General features: G+C 42.7%; 1 protein-coding gene across 1 annotated transcript in view; it reads right to left on the bottom strand.

The window, feature by feature from the left end:
• Positions 1 to 208: 208 nt before the first annotated feature.
• Positions 209 to 12280, bottom strand: part of LOC130313958 (uncharacterized) — a 62819-nt gene continuing 50747 nt past the window's right edge. Inside the window, exons 4-6 of the mRNA XM_056552684.1 lie at positions 6668 to 6772; positions 5386 to 5426; positions 209 to 644 (exon numbers count right to left, since the gene is read on the bottom strand). Of these exons, the coding sequence (XP_056408659.1) occupies positions 570 to 644; positions 5386 to 5426; positions 6668 to 6772 (221 nt within the window). The 3' untranslated portion in view covers positions 209 to 569. The remainder of the gene's footprint in view (positions 645 to 5385; positions 5427 to 6667; positions 6773 to 12280) is intronic.

Below are 12280 nucleotides of genomic sequence, written 5' to 3' on the forward strand. Positions count from 1 at the left end.
TACAACCCCCTCCCCCCTCTTTCTTCACGTGTTAAATATTTTTTTCCTGTGTCATTTCACATTATTACACATAATGAATTCCTTAATTTGTTCCTTTGTACGTATGGATTACTTGGGTTGTTATAACATCTGGTGAAAATTTCACGTCAATAGTTCCATTGGAAAAATATTTAGTAAGAAAAATGGTGACGTGTTTATATTTATTTTACCCACTGTGTGAACATATTTTGGAAAGTTAGAGATTATGACAGGGTCAGTTTGCATGGTTTGTTGTTGTCACCATATACTATTAAATGCACATGTAGTATAAAGATCAAACACAAATATATGTACAGATTAATAAAGCACTGTATTTTTTCTCATTTGACAAGAATTTCACCCATAGCCAAAAACAGTGATAAGCAAGTTAGTGGTGTCCCCCTTGGAGCTGATAGTTGCCTGAAGACCATTGTTCACAATAATTGATTACTTGATCATATTAGGATCTGGGTGCTGGATAATGCTGCAACTCGGATTTGTCTTTCTTTGTAAGATAATAAGGCATTAAGATATTGATGATGCAGACTTGGCTATTTTTTCTTGCTTTCTTTGTTTCTATGTTTGTTGAGATGGTGCATGTTCAGCTGGGCGTAAGTAATTTCATCCTAAAAAATACAATTAACGTATCTCTCAATATCAGTATCGGCAAAGGTAGAAAAGTGTACATGGCCGAACATGTAAGTCCCTTCAGAACAAATGAATGCCCACAAATTCTACCATGCATCGAACTCATAACATTTTATCAATAAAGTTTAATGTTTGCTTGACAACAAAACATAGAGATGTCTTTCATTGTTTTCACATCAGTAACTACCGTATTTTTCGCCCTATAGGACGCACCGGCATATAAGACGCACCCAATTTTAAAGGTGCACAATCTAGAAATAAAAGATTCTGCACCCAGCAGTGATCTTCGGCTCCAACGGCTCCAACGACTGTCCGGGCATGCTGGGAGTTGTAGTTTTGCAACATCTGGAGGTCCGCAGGTTGAAGACCACTGGATAGGAGATGATACTGACGTGTCCCCGCCGCTCCGGACCCGTCACCGCTGACCTGGATGTCGCTCCATCGCTGTCGCCACGTCCCCGGGGTGTCCCCGATGCTCCGGACGTCTTCTTCCCCGGGATCCACGCTCTCCGTTGCCGTCATCACTTCGCCATCATCACGTCACTACGCACGCTGCTCCTATTGGATGACTGGACGGCGTGCGTGACGACGTGATGACATCGAAGGAGAGCGCCGCCATGCAGGGGATCCCGGCACGGAGCAGACACCGAGGAGGCAGGCCTGTTCGAGATGCCGCGATTTCACCCGACTGAGCAGCCGGGTTACTGTCACTTTAGCTTCAGACGCAGCGGTCAGCTTTGATCACTGCGTCTGAAGGGATAATACAGAGCATCACCGCGATCAGTGGTGTCCTGTATTAGCCGCGGGTCCCGGTCGTTGATGGCCGCAGGGACCGACCCCATAGGTGTGTATTCGCCGTATAAGATGCACCAACTCCCCCCCCCCAGAAGAAAAAGAAGAAAGAAAAAGTGTGTCTTATACGGCGAAAAATACGGTATATGAGGTAACCTATAGATTTCAACCTGTACTCTATTAGCAGTTCCATCATATTTTGCAGTCAAAACAACAAATTTCACAACAAAAACTGAACTATAAAACAATGCAGTCTATTGGGTGCCAAGGGTATCTGCCATATGATGGATCAAGCTCTGTGTAACAAACTCACTCCTAACTTATGTATTTGCCTTCAATTAAAAACTAGTAACATAGGGGGAGATTTATTAAAACCTGCGTAGCGGAAGAGTGGTGCAGTTGTCCATAGCAACCAATCAGATGGCTTCTTTAATTTTGCACAGGCCTCTTCAAAAATAAAAGAAACAATCTGATTGGTTGCTATGAACCACTCTTCCTCTGCACAGATTTTGATAAATCTCCCCCACAGTTTGTAGAGCTTAAAAAATACATAGTTCCATGCAGTTCAGCCGGTTCAGTATTGAACCAAAGAAATGCAAATAATACTGATGAGAAAGCAGTCAATTTTGTTAATTTTAGGAAGTAAATTTTCCACCTTTAGCATCGAATAAGGTTATGTTCACACTAGGCAAATCTCACTGAATCTCCGCTCGCGGAATTCCACAAGCGGAGATTCAATCTGGCAGCCGCCACTGCCAAAATCCTTTGGCCATTGGACTGCGCATTGCAGAATTCTGCTCAAAGAATGAACATGTTAATTCTTTAAGGCAGAACAATTTCAGCCGTGAAATTGTCCGGGCTGAAATTCCTCTCTGTGAACTGGTCTCGCGGAAGACCCATTCACACTGAGGTTAATGTTCACTGCGAGTAATTTCGCTAGCGTAATTCTGAATGCGTAATTATGCAGGAATTACTCAGGAATTGCCCAGTGTGAACATACCCTAATTCCCTGGATCAACAACGCTCTTCTAAACTCCAGGCTGCTTTTGAACATTTTCCATAGTCTCACTGCTCTTACAGTAAAGAATCCCTGTCTGTGCTGATGTAGAGTCTGCAGGTTAGGCTAGGTGCTCTGCCCTCAGCACAACATCATTAGGTAAGTGCATATACGCTAGTGCATATAGCATAGTTATTAGATCACCCCTCTGCCATCTTTTTGTGTAAATAATGTGAATTTTGATAATAATTCCAGGTAGTGTAGTTTACCAGTTTTATTTATTACTGCCTATGGGGGAGATTCATCAAGACCAGTGCAGAGGAATGGTTGACCAGTTGCCCATAGCAACCAATCAGAATGTTTCTTTTATTTTTCAGAGGCCTTTTAAAAAAAAATTAAAGAAGTGATCTGATTGGTTGCTATGGACAACTGGTCAACTTTTCCTCTGCACAAGTTTTGACGAATCTCCTCCTATGTCTTTCTTGTACACTGGTGTCCAAAACTACACAGTATGGAGGAATGTATCATTGTCTGTGTATATAAAGTTCTTTTTATCCCCGTTTTCCTGTGTACTTCACTCACATTTATCAAAGCATGTTCTTCATAAATAATAAAGGAACTGAGATGCAAACAAGTTTCTGTTTGCAAAAAAAAAAAAAAAGTTTAAATAAAACACCCAACCTATACAAAAGACTTTAAATAGGTACTCCGCCTCTAGACATCTTATCCCCCTAATCAGATAAGATGTCTGATTTCGGGGGTCCCACCGTTCATTTAGAATGCCGGCTGTGGAGCAGGAGGCTTATGACATTACAGCCATGCCCCCTTGTGACGTCATGCCACACTGAAGTTCGCTCCGTGCACCGGATGACTGGGGTGTTGCAGCAGAGATTGCGGGGTGACCCAGCGGCGGGACCCCCATGATCAGACATCTTACCCCCCCATCCTTTGGATAGGGGATAAGATGTCTAGGTACGGAGTACCCCTTTAAGGCTTACACTTCCTTTTTATCTTCTTATTTTTGCATTTGTAAACGGGTATGGGTAGCAAAATAGATCGAATATTTCGCTTCGAACAAATCTCCGACTGGGAGCTGCGCACCAGAGCACAGTTTCTCAGGGTCTGGCTGCCCTTGAAAAGGTATAGGAACTTACAGTGACCTTACTACCTTGACATTATACATACTGTCCTACGCAAACACCTGACGGTTCTAGTTACCTGAAACACAACCCATAGAGAGCTCTCCCATCTTTTGGCCTTTTCAAGGCATCGTGCTTTGTAGATGTCCCCTTCCTGTGACTGTATGACCATCCACTCTCAACTTCACAATGTTAAATTATATCTCTATTTGTTGCTACGTTTAGCCATGCAGCAGCTGGATGACGCTGGTTGCTATAGTTACATTTACTGCCAATGTAAATGCTTTTTCATGTCAGTTTTACATTATGTTTTTCCATTTAGTAAATAATCTTAGCATGGGTTTTCGGTTTCACCCAGAAAATCATTTAATCTGGAATTAACATTAAAGACATTGGCCCTCATTTACTAAGAAAATCGGGTTGTAAGTCTATCTTGCTTTCTTACCCGACTGCTTTTTCCCCTGGTATTTATTATTATGTCGCATCTTGTTTGTCGCACGTGGGTTTTGTTGGTTTTGGTTTCCAACTCCTCTGAGCTGTCGGGAAAAAATCCACAACAATACAACAAATTTGGGTTGGAAACCTTAATAAATACGTGGGAAAGCTCAGAAATGTTGGGTAACGCCCCTTTTTCGTGTTTGGGAGAATCCACATCGGGTCCGTCGGGAAAAAATGTTGCATGGTGTTGCAGACTGGCGCACGATGTCTGCGACATGGCGCAGACAAAGATGCGACAAAAAAAACGACAAAAGAGGTCGGGTTTAGAATAGTAAATGAGGGCCATTGAGCCTTATTTACTAAACTGAAACCGACCAGTTTTTGTCTGAGATATGTCTGCGCCAGTCTGCGCCAGTTTGCGACAGTGTGCGCCTGAAAAATCCAACAAACCCAACATTGCACTGTGAAAAGCCGAAAAAGGGTCGTGGTCTGCCGCAAAGGGGGCGTGGTCGGTTCGAAAAGGGGCGTGGTTTCACAACCCGACCGATTTACTATTGAATTCACAGAGAATACTGTGGGTAAATGGCTGGAAATATCGACCTAGAAAAAGCTGGTCAGAAAATGTTCCCGACTTTTCCCAATAGTAAATAGAGAGGAATCCTGCAAGTCTGAAACAACTTTTCCCACTAGTAAAAACCCGAAAATTTTAGTAAATGAAAATAGTAAAAATTAACAGTACAATTCGTTTTCATGGATTGTTTGTGTCATTGCCCCTTATTTACTAAGAGTGTTGTGTAGGTTTCTTTGTGGATTTTAATTCCCTACAATTTATTTTCCACAGTATTTTATAAGGTTTCCTTACATTTTCCACTTTCCCTACACTTTGCTTTTTTTACACATGTTCTGATCTGTCTGGTTTTCCTCAGCTCAAATCCACCACATTTTATGTGGAAACCTTAGTTAATATGTTGTGTTTTTGTGAAAAAGTCGTGAACACGCCCCTTTTCGGAGACCATGCCCCCTTTTCAGGTTTTCTTAGCAAAATAGAGAGTTAGTCGGGTTTTTTTAAATTCTGGCGCAAATTCTGGCGCAAAATCTGACAATGCGACAGAATCTGGCGCACAACCTCGGGTTTGCAATAGTAAATGAGGGCCATTACGTCTGAATCCTAGTCGCTTGAATGCCATATGTGTTTGTGTGTGTGTGTTTGTGTGTATGAATTGTGATATGCATATTTTGGTATTCATTTGTCAAATCTGTGTAGGTGGACTGAGCTTCCTGGAGTCAGAACTGCATTGGGCAAATGTAGTTATTACTATTATGCGTTGGCAATACATTTAGTTGAAAACTTACCTGACTGCTATTTCTGCCGCTGGAAATTTTCACGTTTGGATCTAGAAAAGAAAATCACATTTACATCTTTGTAACAAGCTACAATTACAACTGTTAAGATCTGTTCTGTGTGATCTGGACCATGTAGATAGCACTGAGGAGTAGTGGATACAAAACTTAGCATTGGAGATCCCAGTTTGGCCCAGAACACCAATAAGTTTTTCATTAAAAAGAGGAATGTAGTCGTGAGTTTGGACCACAACTGAAAATAATAATAACAAAAAATAGTAACAATTATAATATTCGTCAGAAACCCCTTTGGTGTTGTATAACATTTTCTGACACATGAGTTTAAGTAAGGGTTCATTAATATCAATTACAGTTTACTGAATCGTGTATCAATTTCAAGTTAAAGGGGTACTCCACTGGAAAACATTTTTATTTAAATCAACTGGCACCTCAAAGTTAAACAGATTTGTAAGTTACATATATTTAAAAATCTTAATCATTCCAGTACTTAACAGCTGCTGTATGCTCTACAGGAATTAATTTTCTTATTGAATTTCTTTTCTGTCTGACCACAGTGCTCTCTTCTGACACCTCTGTCCATGTCAGGAACTGTCCAGTGCAGGAGCAAATCCCCATAGCAAACCTCTCCTACTCTAGACAGAGGTAGCAGAGAGCACTGTGGTCAGACAGAAAGGAAATTCAAAAAGAAAAGAACTTCCTGTGAAGCAGGAAGTAATTTACAAATCTGTTTAACTTTCTGGCACCAGTTGATTTAAATAAAAATGTTTTCCAGGGGAGTACCCCTTTAACTAAAATGCTGATATTATGCCAAAGAAGGTTAAAGGGGTATTCCAGGAAAAAAATACTTTTTTTTATATATCAACTGGCTCCAGAAAGTTAAACAGATTTGTAAATCATTTCTATTAAAAAATCTTAATCCTTTCAGTACTTATGGGCTTCTGAAGTTAAGGTTGTTCTTTTCTGTCTAAGTGTTCTCTGATTACATGTGTCTCGGGAAACGCCCAGTTTAGAAGAGGTTTGCTATGGGGATTTGCTTCTAAACTGGGCGGTTCCCGAGACACGTGTCATCAGAGAGCACTTAGACAGAAAAGAACAACCTTAACTTCCGAAGCTCATACGTACTGAAAGGATTAAGATTTTTTAATGGAAGTAATTTACAAATCTGTTTAACTTTCTGGAGCCAGTTGATATATATATATATAAATATAAAGTATATATAAAGTTTTTTCCTGGATAACCCCTTTAAGACTTCTTTGCTCATGTTTATTTTTACCTGTTTGCTTTTGAATCCATAGAAGATGAGCCGAAAAAGTAAGCATCAGCAGAAGAGCCAAAACGGAGACTGCTATAAAGAAAGTTTGACAATTTTCCTGGTTACCTAGAAGATGATAAATATGGATTATTTTATTAAAACACGACTTTAGGATATGTTCACACAGGACTAAAATTCCACCAAATAAACTTCAAGAGAAGCTAAAATCTGTATAATATCTGCAGCATTTCAGTCCCGTGAGAACATATCCTTAAACATTATATGCACATCCAAAACTGTAGATTTTTTTTCCCCAAAACCCTGGGATTAGCAGAGACATTTCTCTTTAAAGTTCTTTTTTTATGTAGAACATGTTCCACTGAAAATTAAGAAATGTCCAAGTGATGTCATGGGACCGGAAATTCTTTTTGATTGGACAGCCACGTTTAATTGCTCCTGGCGACGTACCGTATGATGCATAAACAGAGGTGAATCCACTAAATCATCATAGCAAATAAAGAATAACTAGAAAAAGATACATTACACAAAACATACATATTCCTAAACAATTCGGTGTCATCTATTTGTTATTAAAGGGAAACTGTCATCAGTGTCACCTACACGAATCTGTTCGTTCAGGCAGGTAGTGGGGGTGACACTGATTGTAACATACTTACCTACTGTAAGTCCTGTTTGTGTGTTATTTTTAAATTGGCACTGTCAAATCAAAAAACGTAATATGTTTTTAATTCTTAAAATTAAAGACATTTTCTAATATGCTTCATTAAATTCCACTAAAAATCCAACCACTAGGGAAATTAATGAGTGAACCATCAGAGTTTGTCCAAAAGATTACTGATGGACATTGCTGCATGAGACCACCCCCTTCCCTCCCCTCCATAAACACTTCCTCCCCCCCACCATGAACCATGGGAGTCCTTGCGGCAGCCCTGCCAGTGCACACCCGGCGCAGGCAGATAAGATGGCTCTACCATACCAAACCAAGCCCCCCCTAACCCCTCCCTCCACAACCCCATCCTAAATTGGCTCACATCAACCAACCCCTGTCAACCTCTCCCCCGGTAATGAATTATGTACTGTATAGTAAGGGCTTAGATGTGAGGAGTGATACCCTCTGCCGAAAACTGGGGGAAAACAGCTGATGTCTGCTCCCGGCAGTGCACAGCGCTACTCACATCTCCTCCGGTGCCACTCACACCCTACTCCAACGGCGCCAATGACAAGTTACTAACCTGCTCCTCTCACATCTTCCTCTGCCCGGCTAACATCTGCCCTAACATCAGCATAACTACAACTCCAAGCATACCCTGACAGTGAGAATATACTGAGGGTTGAAGTTTTGCAAGAGCTGGAGAGTCACAGGTTGGGAATTGCTGTATACAAACAAAATAGTCTCCAACCTGTGGCCTACTGGCATTAGCACAACTACATCCCCAAGCATGTCCTTATGCTGGGAGTTGTAGTTTTGCTAATGCTAGGGGAGATGTGAGTGGGCAGATGTTGACAGCAAACTGAGTGAGGAGGCTGAACCATGTACAGTGAGGCCACGCCCCCTAACTTTGAGAGGATTTCAAACCAAGTGAGCTACAAAAAATAAGCCTATTTTTTTACAAAAATAATTGAATAAATGTGTTAAAGAAACAAAAATTAAGTGAACATGATCAAGAATAGGTACTGACTAACATGCTACATCTGACAGCTATGCTTTAATCCTGCATCAGGCTTGGTTCGTGGGTGGCACTCCAGTTAGGAGTATCGCAATCATCAGTGTCACCCACACTACCAACCTGTACCAACAGGTTAGTGCTGGTGACACTGATGACAGTTTCCCAGCTTCACAAATAAGTTTTAGAGTCGTATTTTAACCTGCAAAACACACCTTTTTTTTTTTATTACAGCCATCTTGTGCTTTAAAGACAACCATAATTTTCTAAAATAACAACCACTAAAAAATACACAAGTGTGTGCATTTTCATATGATTTCTTAATTATAAAAAAATAATAATGATAATAAAATAAAAAATATATATTTTTTCTCTGTCTTTTGAATCGTAAAACCGGTACAAATCATAGGCAAACAACTTTTTTATTATTATTGAGAACAGCTGGTAATACTTTAAAGGGGTACTGCAAGAAACTAAACCCATAGCCCATCCTTTCCCCATCATTAACCAATCATTCAACATGAATTTCTCTTTGCTGCTCAGAGCAGGAGGGCGGGGGCAGTCCGAGGGACGTGGTGCGTTCGACCACCACTTGAAGCGGTGGCTGACATACCCCATCAATACAACTACAGGAGATCCCAGAGGTCTGACCTCCCACGATCATAAATTTATCCCCTATCCTTAGCATAGAGAATAAGTTTTCATATTTGTGACACTCACCGGAGAAGACTGGAGGTGGATCCGCTGAGCACCGCGTGGCAGATGTAGAGAGCCGCACCAGGGAGCGGAATCTAAGACGCCGCTGGTCTTCACCAGAGCCCGCCGCGAAGCAGGATGGACTTGCTGCGGCAGGCGACGTCCAGGTCGCTTCCGCTGGTACGACTCGACCACGCGGGCGGCCGAGGTGGTACTTGGCACAGAGAGGAGTAACCGGGAGGTAGGGAGCGGGCAAGCTGTCGGGCTGATGGTAGGTCGTGGGCTGGGTAAAGCTAAGGTCAGAGGCTGGAGACTGGGTGCGTAGTCAGGGACGTAGCAGAAGGTCAAGGGCTGGCGGCTAAGGTACGTAGTCGGGGACGTAGCTTAAAGGTCAGGTAGCACAGGTAGTCAACAGTAGTGGTACGCTTTCTCTAGGGCAATAGCACAAAGATCCGGCAGGGAACAAGGGAAGTGAAATGCTTAAATAAGGTGGGACCAACAAGTGACAAATAGAAAGGGTACTGTTCCTTTAAATCTCACAGAGTGGCGCGCGCGCGCCCTGGGGGAGAGACGCGCGCGCACCAGCACTGCAGGAGGATGCACGGGAGACGCGCCGAGAGAAGCCCAAGGACGCGGCTCCCGTGCGAGCGGGACGAGGATGCTGCCCAGCGGGAGTGACCGAGGAGGAAGGTAAGTGGCGGGGAGGAGAATGCCGGGGCACGGGCACATAGGAGCGGGAGAGGAGGCGCAGACGGCCCCGCGCAGGGCACCGGGACACGGAGCGGGCTGTGACAATATTCTGGAGTACTCCTTTAAGTCAGGCTCTGTTCCCATCTTGCACTTTTAGTGTGCCTTTTGTTTAATGTATAATGTAAACAGACGCTTATAGCATTTTTCACAAACAGGGAAACACATTTTTTTTTCCTTTTCATCTCATTTCAGATACGTGTATGAGGTGGACTACTTTAGATTCAGTGGGCTACAATGATTAACACTTTTTTTCTTTTAACCTCTTAAGGATGTAGGGCGTACCAGTATGCCCGGCGCCTGCTCCCCTGCTATGATGTGGGCTCACAGGCTAACCCTGAGTCATAGCCAAGTGGTCCCAACGACTATCAGCCATCATGACCCGTGTCTAATGCTGGACATCACCGATCGTGGTAATGCCCAGCATTAACCCTTTAGTCTAAAGTAAACAGTTCACGGCAGATTAGTTGGGCTGTTCGGGATTGCCGTGGTTAAATTGCATCCTGAACAGCTGAGAGGATGGGGGGATGGTCCCTACCTGCCTCCTCACCGTCAGCAGGCTGGAGCAGCAGAGCACAGATAACATTGATCAATGCTATGCTATGGCATAGCAATGAACAGTGTATGCAATCAGAAGATTGCATGTAATAGTTAAAAAAAAAAATTGGTAGCGCATAAAAAAGCCCTCATATAGGTCTGTAGGTGGAAAACTGAAAACGTTAGGATTTTTTAGAAGATATAAGGAGGAAAAAACAAAAGTGCAAATATGTAAAAATACCTTAAATGTATTAAAAAGGAATTGAAAAAAATGGGGCACTCCTAGTGCAATAGGTAAAGATATGAGGATCCCTGAAACCAGCAACACTGCTTAGAGCACAATACCTCTGCTTGCCTGTAGACTCACTATGTTGCTGTGGATCCTACGGGCTGGGGAGGTGGCGGCTTCCACGTGGTTCCTGATGCTTTTCAGGGCATCGGTATGTAATAGCTTCAAATATTCAGGTGCACCATAGGCATCTAGATCCCAAAAATCGTGGATGGAATACCGCCGTTCCCTCGAGAAGAGGTAGCAGAGCGTTCGTAATGTATTAGCTCAAACTTTTATTAATGCTAACTTAAAGGGGTACTCCCGTGGAAAACATATTTTTTTTAAATCAACTGGTGCCAGAAAGTTAAACAGATTTGTAAATCACTTCTATTAAAAAATCTTAATCCTTCCAGTACTTCTTAGGGGCTGTATACTAAAGAGAAATCCAAAAAAGAAATGCATTTCCTCTGATGTCATGACCACATTGCTCTCTGCTGACCTCTGCTGTCCATTTTAGAAACTGTCCAGAGCAGCATATGTTTGCTATGGGGATTTTTCCCTGCTCCGGACAGGGAGGTCAGCAGAGAGCACTGTGGTCATAACATCACTTCCGTGAGGGGTGTAGTTTCCAAAATGGGTTCACATGTGGGTATTTCTTTTTTCCGTTTATGTCAGAACCGCTGTAAAATCAGCCACCCCTGTGCAAATCACCAATTTAGGCCTCAAATGTACATAGTGCAGTCTCACACCTGAGCCTTGTTGTGCACCCACAGAGCATTTTACGCCCACATATGGGGTATTTCCATATTCAGGAGAAATTGCGTTACAAATTTTTTCCTTTTAACGCTTGTGAAAATAAAAAGTATGGGGCAACACCACAATGTTAGTGTAATTTTTTTTACACTAACAAGCTGGTGTAGCCCACAACTTTTCCTTTTCATAATGGGTACAAGGAGAAAAAGCCCCCCAAAATTTGTAGTGCAATTTATCCCGAGTATCCCGAGTGCGGAAATACCCCATACTGTTTCCTTGAAATAGGACAGGGCTCTGAAGTGAGAGAGCTCCATGCGCATTTGAGGACTAAATTAGGGATTGCATAAGGGTGGACATAGGGGTATTCTACGCCAGTGATTCCCAAACAGGGTGTCTCCAGCTGTTGCTAAACTCCCAGTATGCCTGGACAGTCAGTGGATGTCCAGAAATGCTGGGAGTTGTTGTTTTGCAACAGCTGGAGGCTCTGATTTGGAAACACTGCCATACAATACGTTTTACATTTTTATTGGGGGGGGGGGGACAGTGTAAGGGGTGTATTTGTAGTGTTTTACCCTTTATTTTGTGTTAGAGTAGTGTTTTTAGGGTACATTCGCACTGGCGTCTTACGGTGAGTTTCCCGCTAGGAGTTTGCGCTGCAGCGAAAAAGTTGTCACAGCCCACACTTGAAGCAGGAAACTTACTGTAAACCTGCCAGTGTGATTGTACCCTGTACATTCACATGGGGGGGGGGGACCTCCAGCTGTTTCAAAACTACATCTCCCAGCATGTACTGACAGACCGTGCATGCTGGGAGTTGTACTTTTGCAACAGCTGGAGGCACACTGGTTGGAAAACCTTCAGTTAGGTTCTGTTCTGTATTTTCCAACCAGTGTGCATCCAGCTGTTGCAAAATTACAACTCCCTGATCACCGAAGGGCATGCTGG

The sequence above is a fragment of the Hyla sarda genome, unplaced genomic scaffold, assembly GCF_029499605.1.
Source record: "Hyla sarda isolate aHylSar1 unplaced genomic scaffold, aHylSar1.hap1 scaffold_18, whole genome shotgun sequence".
Taxonomy (NCBI): domain Eukaryota; kingdom Metazoa; phylum Chordata; class Amphibia; order Anura; family Hylidae; genus Hyla; species Hyla sarda.